Here is a 17818-nt window from a genome sequence, read left to right on the forward strand (position 1 = left end):
CGAGGCCCGTAGCACCGCTGCGTGGCTTTCTTCCACCTCCCGCTTACGCCTCCGAGTTCCCCCCGGCCCCGGACCTGAGCTGCTGCCGCTGGCTGCTGCAGAATACCCAGATGCTCGGCCCGTGAGCCCACCACGCCCTCGCATCACCACGAACCCCCCCGGCCTAGCTTCTCACCACCGCTCCCTCTGCCTCACGCGAGCGCCCCGACACCACCCAAAGGCCTCTGCATCCACGCCCCGCCTCACGGCCGCTTCCGGCTGCTGTCGGTCCACCATGGCCGTCTCTTCAGCCGCCGCACCAGGTCCCTCCGTCGGCCAAATGCACACCTTTCGCGCAAGCCCAGCTCAGCCCTCGACGTCCGCCACCACCGGCAAGATGGGCAAGATGGGCGGTTCTACGACCACCACCGCCGCTGCGACCGCCGCCGCCACGACCGCCGCGAGCACTGCGAATTCCAACGGCACCTCCGCCGCCAATAGCCTGCTCCCGCTGAGCGCGCGCAAAGCCGCGCCCTTGGACCTGAACACGGTCGAGCGCCGCAATACCCCGACCATGGCGCGCGAAGTTTCGAGGAACAGCCGATTGTTCGGGCTTGACGAGGCGCCCACATACACACCCACAGAGGACGAGTTTAGGGACCCAATGGAGTACATGCGCAAGATCGCGCCCGAAGGAAGGAAATATGGTATTGTTAAGATCATCCCGCCAGAGGGCTGGAACCCGGATTTTGCAATTGACACGGAGGTACGTCCGTCTGGGGTCGTGGATGGCCGCAGAGGTGACTACTTTGATGGAATCGGGGCTGACATGGGCTACAGCGATTCCATTTCCGTACGCGCAAACAGGCGCTCAACACCGTCGAAGGCGGCACCCGCGCGAATCTCGACTACCTAGACCAGCTGTCGAAATTCCATCGATCGCGCGGCAACAACCTCAACCGCTTTCCCAGCGTCGACAAGCGGCCCCTGGATCTATACAAACTGAAGAAGGCTGTCGAAACTCGCGGCGGGTTTGAGCGAGTTTGCAAGCAGAAGAAATGGGCTGAGATTGGGCGGGATTTGGGATACAGCGGCAAGATTATGTCTTCCCTGTCGACATCTCTGAAGAATTCCTACCAGAAGTGGCTCCATCCGTACGAGGAATACCGGCGCATCGCAGGACCCGCGGTCCAGCGAGCAATCCTCGAAGAGAACGGCGGTCCGTTTACTCCCTCGCCTGCGCCATCACCACTGAAGAGACCGCAGGGACAGACGCCCCCGAGCAACACGCAGCCTGAGTCGCCCACCGCCCGCGCTTCGGCGGCGCTGAACGCTTCGATACATGAAAGCACAACCCCCTTGCCGCCGCCAGCGGATCCGATCAAGCCTTCTGGTTTCACGGCTGTTAACAGTGGTGGATTTACCGCCGTAAATCATCAGTCTCCAGCAGCGACACCTACTGGCTCGTTCTCAGCGATCAACGCGTCTAATGGCCCCCAGCGTCCCCAAAGCGAATCCGCCCGTTCGACACCGCAACGCTTAGGCGAGAGCCCGCTGACGCTATCCGCGAAGAACACCCCGGACTTCCGACCACCTGGATTCACAACACCCATCTCCAATGGTCAGTTTAGCCACTTGAAGCGCCAGCTCTCTGAAGACTCCGAGTCTCAGACGAATGGCGACTCTGATGCTTCAGGCAGACGCAGTAAGCGTCTAAGGAAGGATGCGGCGCCGACTGTTGCCGGCTCCCACATGACTCAGCCGCGCGTACCAACGTCTACACGCCCGCTGGTCAGAGACCGGTCCAGGGAAAAGCCCGGAGACTTTTGCGAGACCTGCGGCAAAAGCAACGATCCGACGAGTATTCTTCTCTGCGATAGTTGCGATGCGGGATACCATCGCCACTGTCTCGAGCCTCCGCTCAAGACCACACCGGACTATGACTGGCATTGCCCTCGCTGCCTTGTCGGCGATGGCGAGTTTGGCTTCGACGAGGGTGGCGTCTACTCCCTCAAGGAGTTTCAGCAGAAAGATATGGCATTTAGGCAACAACATTTCCGTGACAAGAGGCAGTACGACCCTGTGCTCAATTCGCAGAGACCAGTCAACGAAGACGACGTCGAGCGCGAGTTTTGGAAACTCGTTGAAAACGTCACAGAGTCGGTTCCGGAGGTTGAATATGGCGCTGATGTACACGTCACGACGCACGGCAGCGGCTTTCCCACACTGGAGAAGAACCCGAGAAATCCGTACGCGACCGATCCATGGAACCTTAATATCCTGCCCTTGCATCCGGAATCTCTTTTCCGCCATATCAAGTCGGATATCTCTGGCATGACGGTCCCTTGGCTTTACGTCGGGATGTGCTTCTCGACATTCTGTTGGCATAATGAAGACCATTACAGCTACTCTGCCAACTACCAGCACTTTGGTGCGACTAAGACGTGGTACGGTGTTCCAGGAGAGGATGCTGAGAAGTTTGAGAATGCAATGCGTGAGGCTGTTCCTGAGCTATTCGAGACGCAGCCCGATCTCTTGTTCCAACTGGTCACTCTTCTCACCCCGGATCATCTGAAGAAGGCTGGAGTGAGAGTGTACGCGTTGGACCAGCGCGCAGGACAATTTGTCGTTACCTTCCCCCAGGCATACCATGCCGGATTTAATCACGGCTTCAACTTCAATGAAGCTGTTAATTTCTCTCCGCCGGATTGGGAGCCCTGGGGCGAGGAAGGCGTGCAGCGTCTCCAAGACTTCAGACGCCAGCCTTGCTTCTCACATGATGAGCTTTTGCTTACTGCTGCCGCGAGTAGAGACATATCGATCAAAATCGCTAAATGGCTAGGTCCGGCGCTAGAAAGAATGCGAACACGAGAAATGAACGCACGAGAGACTTTCTTGGAACGGCACAAGGCCGTCAGCATGTCACCTTGCAGGATAGAATTGGGCGCAAGGGGACATTGCGAAATTGGCTTCGAGATTGACGAGCAGGATCTCTCAGAGGACGACTACTTGTGCAGTTACTGCAAGGCTTTCGGTTATCTGTCACGCTTCGTCTGCAGGAGGTCCGGAAAGGTGGCATGTTTGCTTCATGCAGGGACGTTTGACTGCTGCGATGCACCAGAGGAACACCGCTTCTCGGGCGCGAATAGCGACCACGTCTTGTTTTACCGCATGACCGGCGCAAAACTTGACGGTATTGTGCAAAAGGTCGTTGAGAAGGCAAGGCAACCGGACGAGTGGAGCGAAGAGCTCGACAAGTACCTGGCAGATGAGCCGAAGCCAGAGCTCAAGAAACTTCGAAAGTTTCTCAGTGACGGCGAGAAAATTCCCTGGCCGCTAGCCGCACTGCCTGAACTGAAACGATACGTCGATCGCTGCAATGAGTGGGTTGATAAGGCTACAGCATTTACAACTCGCAAACAGCAGAACCGCCGGAAGAACGAACGGTCTTCTCGTAAATCCATCGGCAACAGAGCAGCGATAGAACAGGAGGAGAAGGAGAAAGAGCTGCGCAAGGTCGAGAACTTGAAAAAGCTTCTCGCCGAAGCAGAGGAGATTTCGTTTGAATGCCCTGAGATTGCTGTGTTGCAAGAACATGTCGACAGCATCGCCGACTTCCAGGGGCGTGCTCAGACTATTCTCCAGGAGTCACAACACACCGCTGTGCGCCCCACTCAAGACCTGGATGATCTGCTCGAGCTAGGCCGCAGTTTCAATCTGGACATTCCCGAAGTGGAGCAGCTCGACAAGATGCTGCAGCATCTTAAGTGGTTCGACGAGGCACGTTCTTACCGTGAACGCATGCACTCGCTACAAGACATAAGCGACTTCATCAAGCGCGGTCTCGACATAGGTATTCCAGATGCTGAGGTCAACATGATCTTCCTTAAGGAGGAGATGGCCAAGGGCGAGGTCTGGGAAAAGACAGCGACCGAAGTCATGGCTGCTGAGATCATCAACTATCAACAGTTGGATGCCCTCTCTGCTCAGGCGAAGCACCTGCCTGTCACGCCAGAGACGCTCGCCAAGGTCGAAGCCATTCTCAAGAAGCAACGGGACGCGCAAGACCAGATCAAAGCGCTGTACGAACGCAGCAAAGATCCCGACTTCCGCAGGCGCCCAATGTACAAAGAAGTCCGCGAGGCTATGGAGGCTCTCAGTGAGCTCAACAGCAAGCCGCCTGGCACTATTGACCTTGAAAGAGAACAGAAGCGGCATGAGGACTGGATGCGTCGTGGTAAAAAGTTGTTTGGTAAGGCCAATGCCCCTTTGCACATCTTGCAACAACACATGGACATAGTAGCGGCAAGGAACGAAGCTTGTTTTGACTTGAACGATCAACCGCGCATGCCGGTTGAGCCGGCGTCAAGGGAGCACACGCCTACGTCGGAGGATGGCAACGGAGCAGGGTCGACGCGCGATGTCTTCTGTATTTGCCGCAAGCCTGAGGCTGGCATGATGATTGAGTGCGAGCTCTGCCACGAATGGTAAGTTGCATCAATGGTGCTTCGGAGAGGTTTGGGAGTTTGTTAACCGTCATACAGGTACCACGGCAAATGCTTGAAGATTGCGCGCGGCAAAGTCAAGGAGGACGATAAATATACCTGCCCTATCTGCGACTACCGCGTCAAGATTCCCCGCGATGCCACGCGTCCCAAGTTGGAAGAGCTCGAGGGTTGGCAGGACGAGCTGCCCAACTTGCCCTTCCAGCCCGAGGAAGAGGAGTGCCTGTCTAACATTATCAAGACGGCAGCCGACTTCCGGCAATTCATCTCGACCTACGTCAATCCCATGCTCTCTAATCCCGACGAACTCACGACGCAGCGATTCTACCTTCGTAAGCTGGAGGGTGCTGATATCCTGCTCGCTCCTGAAACGAATTTCTTCCGGCAAGAATTGCATAAGTGGGCACCTGTCGCGCCAGAGCCGCCACCAAAGGTCGAAGTCTCGCTATCCACGCGCAAACCTCGTCCAACAAAGCAGCAAAAGATGATGGCCCAGTTGGGCATCGACAACCCCGACGACCTGCCGCAACACCTGCGCACGCGGCCGCACCAATTCAAGAACAAAGACAAAGACATGAGCAAGCGCAACAGCATCGGCAGCCGCACAGGGCTCGGGCCACAAGAGCCTTCACACACTCCGCCGGGCCTTCCGCATGGCATGAGCATTGGCGACACACCCAACACGACAGCCTCGCACCCGACGTTCTCCTACCCAAGCGCAACCTCATCGGCATACAACGCAGCCTCGGCACTCGCAACCTCAACAGGCAGCACGCTCGGCACCTTCGACCCGTCCACGGCATTCGCGCCGCACGCGCGCGCCGTCGCCTCTCCACCATTCCATCCCGCAAGCCCTCCGCCGCCGAACATGGACCCAGCGTTCTTCGGAGGCGCGTCCTTTGGCGTCGACGGCGGCGTCTCAGCCAGCCCGGTCAGGAACCTATTCCAGTCGAGCGCGGGCAGCGACGCAGGCCTGGGAGCCATGGGCATGCGCGACCTCTTCGCAGAGTATACGGCTGATGGGGACGATCAGCCGCCGCCGAGCCATGCGGCGGATGCGTTGGCGCTGACGGAGAAGGCGAGGAGTGATGGGGGAGAGGGCGATGGGAAGGAGGGAGAGGGAGAGGGGGTTGGAGAGCTGTTTTCTAGGGGTGATGAGTGAATGAGTGGGTAAGTGGGTGGGTGAAGTTGGTTGGGTTGGGTTGGCCTGATTTGATTGGGTGGATATTCTTACTGAGCTCGATGAGGGACGGATGGATGGATGGATGGATGGACGGATGCTGTTATACCATAATTATTTGCTGGATGATTAGCTGGCTGGCTGGCTGCTGCCGTTGGGGCGGGCTGTATGACTACGTAAGCATGGCTGGATGGCTGGATGGCTGGATGGCTGGGCGGACGGGATGGATGGATGGACGGCGGCGATATGGGCGATTGGGCGATAACATGGGGTGCTTGCTTGCTTGCTTGTTGCTGTTTACTGCTGCTGCTGTTCTTTGTTCTTGGTGGGTGTGAAGGGATGGCGTGGGTTAAAATAAGGGGGTTTGTGCTTAAGCTGCTTCTTCTTCTTCTTCTTTTTGCGCATATTATAACTATGGAAGCTTTGTTTGCTGTTGCTGACGCTGCTGCGGTGGGAGAGTGGGGTGGGATTGGATTGGGGTTTCGTTTTGTGCTTCTTTCTTGGGTCTGGCTTTTCTCTTATTTTTTATTTTTTGTGGTTTGGTTTTATTTTGGGTGTGTGTATGATTGATTGATTGATTGTAGTAGGTATGTAACAGTAGTAACAATAGTGACTAGTTAGCAGTGCAGTGCAATAGCAGTTAGTGATTGCGGAGAGCCTCCGGCGCGGAGATCGGCGGTACAGTACGGCGGACGACAGGCGCCAAAATTTCTGGCCTCACTCACGACTGAACTTCGAACTATCGTCGTCGTAGTCTGCCCGTTTTTGTCCGCGCCCGCGCAAACTCTCAGCACCCCCGCCACCATGATTCCTGCCAGAGGAGGGCTGCGGCCCGCCAATTGCGCGCTTGCTCGCTCGCTGTGCGCTCGTAACAGGCTTGTATGCTGCTGTTGTTTTCTTCTTTTTGGGGGAGGGCGGGCTTGCTTGCTTGCTGTTGTTGGATGTTTGGTTGCTTGAATTGATTTGCTGACTGCTGTGCTGCGCAACTAGTTCTCTACCTCCCCCGTTGCGGCTGCTGCGCGCCAGTATGCTACCCGTCCCCGCATGAACATCCTGTCGACCTCGCCTGCGCTGGGCCTCCGCAAGCCGCTTGCTTTCGCGCCCGCTGCCGCGGCTGTGAGGTATGCTTCGACGACACCCGCCACCACCGCCGCCGCCGCAGCAGCGGCTCCCGCAGCAACAGAGAACGCGACGGCCGCGAGCGCCGCGGCTGGCATGCCTGGCGCCGACGCAGCCACGCAGGCGACGACGAACCTGGACGTCGTGTCGGACGCGTTCCTCTCCAATATGATCTCGACGATGCCCGAGCAGATTGGATACCTGAAGGCCATTGGGCTGGACTACGGGTGGGGCCCGACAAGCTGCATCCAGTGGCTTCTGGAGCACGTGCACGTGTTTGCGGGCACGCCGTGGTGGGCCAGCATCATGCTGACGGCGATAGTGGTGCGCGCCGGCCTATTCAGGATCTTCGCCATGACGTCGGACATTGGGGCGCGGCAGGGGGCGATGAAGACGGTCGTGGCGCCCATCAACGCGCGCATGCAGGCCGCTCGCGCCGCGGGCAACACCGAGGAAATGATGATGGCGCGCAGCGAGCTCATGCAGGTCTACAAGGCCGCCGGTATCAACCCCGTCAAGGCTTTTGTGGCCCCGGTTGTGCAGGCTGTCACCGGTTATTGCACCTGGAAGCTGCTGCGCGGCATGTCGGCGCTGCCGGTCCCGGGCTTTGAGACTGGCGGCTTCCTCTGGGTCAAGGACCTTACCCTCTCGGACCCTTATTTTCTGCTGCCCCTTGGCTTTGGTGCCATGATCCACTTCGTGGCTAAGGTGAGTGGGCGAGGCGGCCTGGAGCGCGAGGCCATTGTCATTTGGGCACGATTGCTGACGATTGCATTTCACAGCGCGGCGGCGAAACGGGCGCCATTCAGACGCTCACGGGGCTGCAGCGCAAGTTCCTGCTATATATCATGCCGTCGCTTGCCGTGGTCTTCACGTTTGCGCAGCCGGCGTCGGTGGTGCTCTCGTTCGTGACGGCCTCGTTCCTGGGCATGGTGCAGGCGCGCGTGCTGCAGACCCCGGCTGTGCGCGAGAAGCTGGGCCTGGCGCCCATTGTGGCAGCGCCAGTCAACCCGTTCAGCAGCGACGACGGCAGCGGGGCCAGCGGGCCCACGACCATCAACACGACGGCGACGTCGCGCCCGGGCTTCGGATACCAGCCGCCGACGGTGAAGTCGACGGTGCAGGAGGCGGGGCCCGAGGCCACGGCCGAGCCCAAGGACGGCGGCATGCTTTCGGGCGCGCGCAAGAGCTTCCGCAACACGAGCAAGGAGATTAGCGAGGGCATCCAGAACGCAAAGACGCGCGCTGGCTTGGTCGACGATAAGCCGTCGGCGAAGACGGGCCATAGCAAGGACTTTTTGAAGAGGGCCGAGGAGTACGAGAAGAGGCGGGCGTTGGAGGACCAGCAGGCGCGGCTGGAGCGCCAGCAGCGGAGGCGGAGGTCGCGCGAGTAAAGGGGAGGAATGTTTGTTGTCTATCTGTCTAGCTAGGTAGGTAGTTTTCTGGGAGAGGCAGGGGAGGGACTGTGCATATGCGCGCGCGCTTGTAGTAGTATTTTCGGGACTGAAGAAGGTGGTGGTGGTGCATGTAGGATTAGGAGTAGGAGAAGATAGATGCGGCGGCAGCGGGCAACAAATACGTAAAGTCCGGGCCTTAACGCCGGGGAAATTTGAGCTTCCAACCTATGGACGGAACCAACCCCACCTCCATCCATCCTCACCCCGCAATTGAAACATCAAGACCGATTCCGCCATGCCGCCGCCCCTTGTCGACAGGTTCAATGGCCTCGAGCTGCCGCCGTCGGCGGATATGCATGTGCATTTGCGCGATGGGGCCATGATGGAGACGGTGGTGCCGACGATTAGGAAGGGCGGCGTCGACACTGTGTTTGTTATGGTGCACACACTCAGAGAGAGATAGAAAGAAAACAAAACTAACACCACACGCAGCCCAACCTCGTCCCCCCCATCACGACAGTCGCGGCCGCGCAAGCCTACAAAGCGCGCCTGCAAGCCCTCGAGCCCAACGTAACCTTCCTAATGTCGCTCTACCTGCACCCCTCCATCACGCCCGCCACCATCATCGAAGCCAAAGCCGCCGGCCTCGCAGGCGTAAAGTCCTACCCCGCGGGCGTGACGACCAACTCGGCGGCCGGCGTCCTCGACTACAAGGCCTTCTACCCGGTGTTCGCGGAAATGGAGCGGCAGGACCTGGTGCTGAACCTGCACGGGGAGGTGCCGGCGTCGAGCGGGCCCAACGGCGAGGGGGGCGACATCACGGTGCTGAACGCCGAAGAGCGCTTCCTGCCCACGCTGCGCGAGCTGCACGCCGCCTTCCCGCGCCTGCGCATCGTCCTCGAACACTGCACGACAGCCGCCGCCGTCGCCGCTGTCCGCAACTGCGGCCCCACCGTCGCGGCCACCATCACCCCGCACCACCTCATCCTGACCGTCGACGACGTCGTCGGCAACGCGCTGCACTTCTGCAAGCCCGTCGCCAAGCTGCCAGGCGACCGCATCGCGCTGCTCAAGGCTGTCGTCAGCGGCGAGCCCAAGTTCTTCCTCGGCACTGACAGCGCGCCGCACGCTGCTGAAGCGAAGAGCGCGCCCGCGGGCACGGCCGCCCCGGCCGGCGTGTTCACCCAGCCGTATGCGTCGCAGTTGGTGCTGGACGCGGTGGCGGGGGCGGTGGAGCGGGGGTGGTTAAGCGAGGAGGAGGTCGGGGTCGAGTGGTTGGAGGGGTTTTTGGGTCAGGCGGGGAGGCGGTTTTACAAACTGCCGGAGGGGAGCAGGGAGAGTGGGTTTAGGCTTGCGTGGGAGGGGGAGAGGGTTGTGGATGTTGTTGGGGGGGAGGGGGAGGGGGCGGCGAGGGTGGTGCCGTTTAGGAAGGGCAGGGAGACGTGGTCGCTGCGGTGGAGGGAGTAGGTCGTGGTGGTGGTGGCGGGCGGTGGGTGGTGGGGAGGGGGGGTATGTGTAGAGGAACTAGGCTACTTATCTATATGCAACCACGAAAGTACAGTGCCGCTTCCACCACCACCAGCACTGCCGGGTCCCAAACACTACCAAGAACAAGTTAAAGAGATAATAGGGATGCAGCACCTATGCGCAGTTTGCGTCTCCTCCGGGTCGCGACGAAGCGGATGCACGGCGGCTTAGGCTGTAGTTGTGGGTGTTGTTGTAGTGGTGGAGGTGGTGGTGTGAGTCGGTTGTGTGAAAGTGGTGCAGATGGGCATTTGCTGGACGTGGTGGTGTGCTGTATTGCGATGCGATGCGTTGCGGCGGTGGTATTGCTGCTAATGCTACTGTTGGGTGGGGGTGGTGTGTGAGATGGAGAGGTGAGGGCCCCGGCGTTGACTGCCTCTTTAACTTAGTTGAGAGTGGTGGAGCGCGGTGCGTCGGGAGCGTAAGCGTGGACATGGTGACGGTTATTGTGGCTTTTGTGGTGGGGAGGGGCGTGGACATGGGTGTGGGCGTGGGCGTGATGGTGCAACAGCGCAAGACGACCAAACCTACCTCTAGCATAAAAGACGGCCTTGTACGCCAGGCCCTTAACGCAGTCTCAAAGGCCAACCAATGCAGCTATGATTGGGGCAGCGTACTCCACTGGAAAATCAACCGGAATCGGTTGCTGGTGGCACTGGCTTTGTGATTTCGTGTTTTTGGCTTTGATGGACGCGGGTAGAGGGCTTAGTGGTTGAAGAGGTGTGCTTGCTGCTGGTAGGAGTGGTTGTTGTGGTGATGGTGGGGGGATGGTGGTGGGCGGCGTTTTCTGGATGTGGTAGTTTTTATTACCGAAATGGGAGCGAGCATACCTGCAGATGGGCTCTGCGAGTTGAAGGTTGTTTGTTGCTGAATGTGGGGTGTGGTGGTGCGCGGTTAGCCGCCTTGATCGCAGATCCGTTTTGATTAATTGTAAACCTGGCGAATATTCTACGAGAAAATGCTTGGGATTGCGCTGTTGGGGTCAGTTGGGGGGCTTAAATAGTGCGCTTGTGGATTTTCAACGTATTTTTTGCTGTTCGCCATCGAGATGGTTGCGAATGTGGTTGTAAGTGTTTCTGGATTAGATATGGTTGGGACTGCTATCTTACGGAATGAGGTGAAGTGTGGGGATGTACGGGTTGGTGCGCTGGATTTTGTGGGTGTTTATATTGGCGCTGGTATAGCTTATGCTGTCGACAGCGCGCGGTTGTTCATTTATACGGCTTTTGAAGAGGCTGAGGTCGTGGGGTTGGGTTATGGCTGTTCAGTGAAGCAGCAATACTGTCCTACATGCCGCACTCGACCGAAAACTGACGAAGCGAAGATACTCACCGAGACTTCTTAGAAATCAGTGGATCAGGCTCAGGTATATAAAGTTCCCATCAAAGCCAAAGCAACTTGCTCCCATATCTTGCGCATTACAGAGTCGGTATGGCTCTAAGAGCGCAAGATATTCGGATAAGAGTGCTGGATGTACACGGGAGAAAGCATGCATCAAACAAGAAGTACGTTACTGAATCCAAAACTTAGTGATTTCGCCTCTGTAGCGCTACATGCAGGGCATGATGAGCATCGCCAAAAGCAGGAGGCGATGAGGGGTGGCGTTTGTAGGTTGTTGTGGTGCTTATCATAGATGTTGTTCCTTGCTTCCACTACTCCTATCGAGTTGTGAGTGAGGTGGCGTGTGTAACTGTTTTGGGCTGAACTCAGAAGTGGAAAGAGGTTATATGACAGTCCCGGAGAATGACAGTGCCTGGTACATCAGAATTAGTACGGTGAGGCCTCTTCTAGATGTGAGTGGAGTTGAGAACTTGAGGGTGGGTGGGCCAGTGGAAAGATTTATAGCTGTAAAAACACCAACATCGACTTGCTCAAAACTGGGGCTCAAGTACAAAACGGCAGCTTCAGCATATTGTGGGTGCGAAGTGAAGCGTCATGGGGAGTTGTGTTAATGCATGCCTATCCATACCCTACCCTCTGCACTCACCCACCCCGATTTCTAATCAAAAATTTCAAAAAAGCAAAAAATAAAAATAAAGAGAAAGTCGAACAAACAACCTCGAGTATAATTAACCAAGCTATCACGGCAAAGGCAGAAGGTATTTTATCTGTTTTTGTTTTTCTGAACCGCTTTAGCGTCGACCACTCCGAAGAGTAAATCAACCACGCCACGAGGCATGAGGCACTTATTTCGAGTGGCCGTTCTTCTTTGGGGTTTTGGAGCTTGTGGCTTTTATAGGTAGGGTTTGGGGTGTGTTACCTAGGTTGCTGCCGCTGCGGCTGCCCGCACGTGTGACGTAGCTTCCCATGCGCTATTAACACTGATGAACTGTCAAACGCTTTGCTCTTGTCGCTTTGTACTTATTGTGAGTATACAAACAAGGTAACGCGTTTATGAATCGGATAACAGCGATGACAGACAAGAATGCCTGGGCCATCAGTACCAGAGGCTCGTATACAAAAACCCTTCATGTCAACGTCATACTCACTGCCACGCGCACCCGCTTCGTCGCTCCAGCCACCTTTCGACACTCCGCTCTATTCCGCCCTCCTGTTCGCTCGCTCTTTCGCTCCTATGCCCGCCCGCGCCGCCGTCGCAAATACTTCAGCACCATCATGGCGCCTCGTCGCACTGTTGGCGCCGCCTCTCCGTCTTTCTCCGAATCCAGACCGTGAAGGTACATAGCCCACTACCTCGTCGGGGTCGAGAACAGTTTCCAGCAGCACCAAGCTTTTCCATCAGCTACTTTGCCACGCTTTGTCAAAGCGGATTAAGGTGGTTCACGAAAAGGCCGCTTCCGCTCAGCTGTGCCTTGCGGACAGTTTCATGCAGCGTTCGCCTCGTTTGAGGGGTTGCACTAGAAGCCTTTATGCGTGATTATGCTGGACAACACCTACATGAGATAGTGATGCATGCCGTATTCAGCGAGCAATAATCTTCAACACCACCACGTCCCCAAGCATACAAACTCGTACTGGAGAACTTAGTTGCAGGAGCTTTCCTGCAAGAATTTCGGTGGGATTTCCACAAGATCTCAAATTCATACGGAGATTCTCACGCCATATAGGGCGTTGCTGGTGCATGTGCTGTGCTTGATCGCTGGTGGCTGTTGAGATGGGTACATTATGAGCCTGCATACGCTTTATATGACCTGAGCTTGGGCGAGGGCGGAGCCGAGGGTGAGGACGCGCTTGTGCTTGCGCGTGCGGAAAGCAGGGCTGTGGTATTGTGCGGATTTATGGACGCGGGGATACTTTTAAGAATGCTGGCTCTAGTGCACTTGCTGGTTTGGCTTTGGGAGACTTCATTGGTGCGGTTGGATCAGTGGTGGTTGCTGGGTGCTGAGTGTAGTAGAATATAGCGTGGGACGAATTGATTCTCAGCAATTTCGCGCGCTGATTTGTCTTGTGACCAGTATTTAAAGTTCCCCTATGGAATGCATAGTGAATGGTCTGTAAACGGAGGATTTGGTAGCCGCATTCCAACTTCGAAAACGGAAGACATCTCATACCTGGGCGCTTCATCATTTCGTAACCGCGACCCGGGGATTATTGTGCACACACTTTACAAATCAAGTGAAGGACATCTATACATAAAATCCAGAAACATATCATCACTAACCATAAAGGCTGACCACCCCACCCATCTTCTAACGACAGACATCGTCATCTCCACAATACGTAGACCCAACACTGGGCTCAGCCACAAAGTCGGCTCACTATGCTTTGTCCTATGCTGGCGTATGACACAGGAACCCGACCCCCACGCAATTTGTCGGCTCAAGCCCCAAGTTCTGTTGGAGGGCGGGCGAAACCTTTGCTGGCGACTTCAAGCAATCCGGTATGGCGCCTTAAGAAGCCTAAACCCGATGGCTACCCGGAACTTACTCACTAACCAAATTCCAGGTAAACCGCCGCAACACCTCTTAAGGACTACTTTACTGTTTACAACCAAGATCATATCTTACTTAGCCTGTCATTACTCCTCCTTAAAATCCTTGCCCTCGCTCCAGTCTTCAGTATCCTTAATACCACTCTACGAATCCTGGCACCTACTCCGCAAAACCACATCGCGGCTCGAACAGACATCACAGTGATTACTCCCCTTGGAACAGTTAGCACGAAAAAATGAAGCTTTAAACAATGGATCACTCCCCTTTCCCAGCTGAGGAAGCGCAGCAACAGCTCGCACTTGCATGCACCATTTACCGCACTGGGAGGTAGTTCTCACGCCCGCCTCCATCGACATCACAACCCGCCACTCCCGTACTTACCACAGCATCAGAGCCAATAGTGAGTACTAAATCCGTCGTCACTTCGCAAGGAGTCAGGCGAGATGCCAGTAATGCTGACTTCGGGTCATTGGTATTATCCACGACTCCGTCAACGAAGCTCGTAGCAGAGCTGTCTACAGGCCAAAGACCTTGATTTTGGGCAGTTATGAACGAAATTGAGAACAAATTCGAAATTGGGTACGGGTACACTAACGCAGAGGGCAACGGGCCCATTAAAGATACAGCAAGTTATCAGACGCGGTAGATACGGTAGCGGCAGTGGTGATGATGATGATTACAAGCACCAACTACCAGCTATAATACCCAACGTCCTTGCTCAGAGATGGTGCAGCGCAGCATGGCTCCAGAGGCGATCCAGCCGGGAAGTTGAGCCCGAGCGCTGCGTCTACCGGTGGTATCTCTGAGGCTGCACCCGGTCATCGTCTTCGCGTCATCGTCTTCGTTTAAGACTGGCTTCAGTTCCCAAATCAGTCGCGGTGCGTATCCTGAGCTGCTGGGATTGCGCGAGAGCACTGGGGGAGATAACAGTGTGCATTTTTTAAGCTGGCTGTGAGAGGTGTGACGTGGGGTTTGTTTAAGGGAGTAGAATTGTTGTATTGTTGGTGGGTGATGTGATGGTAAAGGCTGGGTGTGTGCAGGACAGGATGGATGTACTGAAGTGAGAGTGACAGCGCGATACTGCATCGTGCCTAGCTTGCATGGCCTCTTGTCTATATCATCCACATGTCCACGTGCGTACGGTTTCTACCAGGAACTTAGGCGTATTTTGAGTCTTCCGTTGGATGCAAGATATTGTCGGACGTGTGCGGAGCGGGGCTGAGTCGACTATTTCCTATAGATTTGAAAAAGCGCAATGCATGCTCTCATATTCGGGAAATGTGTGTTGTGGTTGTTTGGCGGTGGCAATGCTTCAGTGAGTGCTCCAAGTAATCTTCGGGGAAATGGCAGTCATCATGAGGAAAGGTTACGTTTCTGCTTTACTCAAGACGATGTAGCAAGCGTGTGGCAGTTGATACAGGCATCACTCTTCTCTTGATCGGTGTCATGTGGTTGAAAACTCGGGCGTGGAGCCCCTGTAGTGATGTATACTGGCGGGTTAGGTTTAGCTGCCGAACGCTCAAGTCGTTAGCGTAGCCGCCGCCAGTGGGTCTACAAATTACTTCCTTTTCGAGCAAGCGTACTTCTGGGCACGGTGATAACTATATGTCATTAGCGCATCCAAAATGCACTCTCTTTTAACTACCGCTGGCTTTGTCACTCTTTTCTTTAGCGATAAAAAACTTCTTTCTGCTTCGATTTGTTTCTAAACAGGCCACCGCTTTTTTCACACCATGGAGAGACAACACTAGCGCTTTTGCGAAATCCAGGAACTTTTATATAAAAGACACTGCCCCCGTCGCCAGAGTCCGATCCAACAACAACAACAATCAGCACCAACGCCACCACCGTCACGTCACCATGACAATAAACCCCTACCCCACCGACTATGTCACCACAGACCGAGGCGGGATAATCGAAAACCGGCACCAAATCCACGCGGCCATCGTCAGCGCCAGCACCGGCAAAACGCTCTTCGCAGTCGGCAACCCCAGCCGGACAACGCTCGCCCGCTCAGCCGCCAAGCCCGCGCAAGCGCTCGCGATCCTGCGCACCGGCGCCTTCGACACGTACTTTGAGCCGGCAGACCTAGCCCTCATCTGCGCCTCACACAGCAGCGAGCCCCGGCACGTCGCCCGCGCAGCACGCATGCTATCAACGCTCGATCTCCCCGAGTCCGCGCTCCGCTGCGGTGGCCACGCACCGCTCAGCGACGCCGTCAACCGCGCTTGGATTAAAGCAGATTTCGAGCCCGGCCCGCTGTGCAATAACTGCTCGGGAAAGCACGTGGGGATGCTGGCGGGCACGCGCGCCCTCGGCGCCAATGAGGCAGAGTATCATCTGCCGGGGAGCCCGATGCAGGTGGCTGTGAAGAGGGCGTTTGAGGATGTGTGCGCGCTGCGCGAGGGCGAGGGCCAGGTCAGCTGGGCCACCGACGGCTGCAATTTGCCCGCGCCGGCGTGTCCGTTGCACGCGCTTGCGCGGAGCTATGCGCGGTTTGCGGGGGCGGCGGACGCGGTGGCTGCGGGGGAAGCTGTGGCGGCAGGGGCAGCGGGTGTGGTGGATGCGAAGGAAGACGTGCCCGAGGCGCTGGACGCGCAAACCCGTGATATGGCGCGCATCTTCAACGCTATGGCGCGGCACTCTGAGCTCGTGGGCGGAGAAGGCCGTTTCTGCACTGAGCTGGCGACAGCGTTCGAGGGCGCGGTTGTCGGCAAGCTGGGCGCCGACGCGTGTTATGGCGTCGGGATACGGGAGTCGGAGGCGACAAGGCGGCTAGGCGCTGATGGAGCCATTGGCATCGCGGTCAAGGTCGAGGATGGCAGCATCGAGATCCTGTACGCGGCTGTGGCGGAGATTTTGGAACAGTTGGGGATCGGGACGCCTGAGGTAAGGGCGAAGTTCGACAAGTTTCATCGCTTAGTCAAGGTTAATACGGCGGGTGTTGTGACGGGGAGGGTCGAGTGTGGGTTCAGGGTGAGGGCTGTGTAGAGTAGATATACGTGAGGTTGGGTTTTGCGTAGATTTTAGAGTTTATCATGTCAATTTTGAGTTATAACCAGCTACTATCTATCTATAGATTGCCATTTGTGTTTCTCTGTCTTTCAGTGGTCTTACGGTGGCTCAACGTAGCACTGAAGGATAAGAGAATTCGTGAGGTGCGAAAAGCCGCATGCTCCAACGCCTTTTTCAACACCCATCACACTTCTACTATATTTCCGCAAGAACAAAGGAAGCCCACAGCAACGAAAAAGACTATAGGATATAGAAGAAAATGTTCCATGGCATCTACGTTGTTCCATATGCTCATAGCTCGGTTTCTCCGGGTAGCACCTCGGCAAGCAAATGACACGGCTACGCAGATTGGGCATGTTCCTACACTACCCTATTACAGCTCACATTGCAAAGAGAGATAAACACAGAAACGTTTACAACCATTTGGCAGTAGTTTACAGTTCCTCTCGGGGCCCAGTCGCTCAGTGTTCGCGGACAAGAGGTATGATTGCGGCTTGATGTCGAAAACTGAAAACCACAGAAGCAAGGAGAAAGTGCAAATCTCCACCGAACACAAGGAGTAAGGTAGCTCCCGCTCTCTTGTCTCTAATATCAGCTATTTACGAAAAACAGTAAAGTAGAAGTCCAGATTTCTCCAAATTTTATTAAATCATCAGCATATCTCAGTGTTGTGCATCAACACCAGCATCTGATGACGCTTGCCCACGCCGTTCTTATTTGATGGTTCGCATTATACGTCTCCTATTTCCCTCCTTGTACGTATTTGAACCCATACGGTTGCTTCACATTCGGATTTGGGAAGGAGTTGACTGGCTATTCAGGGAAAACAAACACTTCGTAGTGTTCTTTTCACGATAGCAACCACTTCGCATTGGCGCGGGCAGAGATATCCAGAAAGGGTGGGCAAATGATCCGGGGTCTTTGGTAAAACTTTGCTCTATTGCCTACGAACTACAGTCAGGAAATAGATCGAGATTCCGAACTCCCTGCCTTGCACAATAACCGAAGAAAACCATTCCCGTCTCAGTGTTCCAAAATCTCCATTTCGTAACCATCTACCTCAATTCAAACACTTGACCCTTGATTCCATGCTCATTCTGGTAGGCGATGGCCTCGCCGTTCATCATACCATGGACGTAGCATTCTCCACAAAATCGGTAGTAGGATTCTTCAGGCTCCTCCATCGGTGCAGGTTCTATACTTGTT

The 17818-nt window shown here is 55.8% G+C and overlaps 5 protein-coding genes across 5 annotated transcripts; all 5 read left to right on the forward strand.

The window, feature by feature from the left end:
* Positions 1-385: 385 nt before the first annotated feature.
* K452DRAFT_230572 (uncharacterized protein) lies at positions 386-5646 on the forward strand (the record flags this gene model as incomplete). The annotated part of the gene is made up of 3 exons (XM_033537106.1): positions 386-745; positions 820-4466; positions 4524-5646. The coding sequence occupies 3 exons, from the start codon at positions 386-388 to the stop codon at positions 5644-5646; spliced, it is 5130 nt and encodes a 1709-aa protein (XP_033395888.1).
* A 108-nt stretch (positions 5647-5754) lies between these two features.
* On the forward strand, positions 5755-6351 carry K452DRAFT_52313 (uncharacterized protein). The gene has a single exon (XM_033546788.1). The coding sequence runs from the start codon at positions 5863-5865 to the stop codon at positions 6232-6234; it is 372 nt and encodes a 123-aa protein (XP_033395889.1). The 5' UTR covers positions 5755-5862; the 3' UTR covers positions 6235-6351.
* A 238-nt stretch (positions 6352-6589) lies between these two features.
* K452DRAFT_52298 (uncharacterized protein) lies at positions 6590-8326 on the forward strand. Its single transcript, XM_033546787.1, has 2 exons — positions 6590-7491; positions 7566-8326. The coding sequence occupies exons 1-2, from the start codon at positions 6709-6711 to the stop codon at positions 8175-8177; spliced, it is 1395 nt and encodes a 464-aa protein (XP_033395890.1). The 5' UTR covers positions 6590-6708; the 3' UTR covers positions 8178-8326.
* Positions 8327-8437: 111 nt separating this feature from the next.
* K452DRAFT_359851 (uncharacterized protein) lies at positions 8438-9647 on the forward strand (the record flags this gene model as incomplete). Its single annotated transcript, XM_033546300.1, has 2 exons — positions 8438-8619; positions 8673-9647. Exons 1-2 carry the CDS (start codon positions 8476-8478, stop codon positions 9645-9647), a joined length of 1119 nt encoding a protein of 372 aa, XP_033395891.1. The 5' UTR covers positions 8438-8475.
* A 5804-nt stretch (positions 9648-15451) lies between these two features.
* Positions 15452-16588, forward strand: K452DRAFT_273769 (uncharacterized protein; the record flags this gene model as incomplete). The annotated part of the gene is made up of 2 exons (XM_033539160.1): positions 15452-16132; positions 16184-16588. Exons 1-2 carry the CDS (start codon positions 15458-15460, stop codon positions 16586-16588), a joined length of 1080 nt encoding a protein of 359 aa, XP_033395892.1. The 5' UTR covers positions 15452-15457.
* Positions 16589-17818: the final 1230 nt, after the last annotated feature.

This window comes from Aplosporella prunicola, assembly GCF_010093885.1.
Source record: "Aplosporella prunicola CBS 121167 unplaced genomic scaffold K452scaffold_17, whole genome shotgun sequence".
Lineage (NCBI taxonomy): Eukaryota > Fungi > Ascomycota > Dothideomycetes > Botryosphaeriales > Aplosporellaceae > Aplosporella > Aplosporella prunicola.

Bases quoted from the DNA above. Each gene is read 5' to 3' on its own strand.
- K452DRAFT_52313 (XM_033546788.1), top strand. From the start codon at position 5,863: ATGGCTGGATGGCTGGGCGGACGGGATGGATGGATGGACGGCGGCGAT.
- K452DRAFT_52298 (XM_033546787.1), top strand. From the start codon at position 6,709: ATGAACATCCTGTCGACCTCGCCTGCGCTGGGCCTCCGCAAGCCGCTT. The intron at 7,492-7,565 runs GTGAGTGGGCGA...TGCATTTCACAG, and splicing joins TGATCCACTTCGTGGCTAAG to CGCGGCGGCGAAACGGGCGC.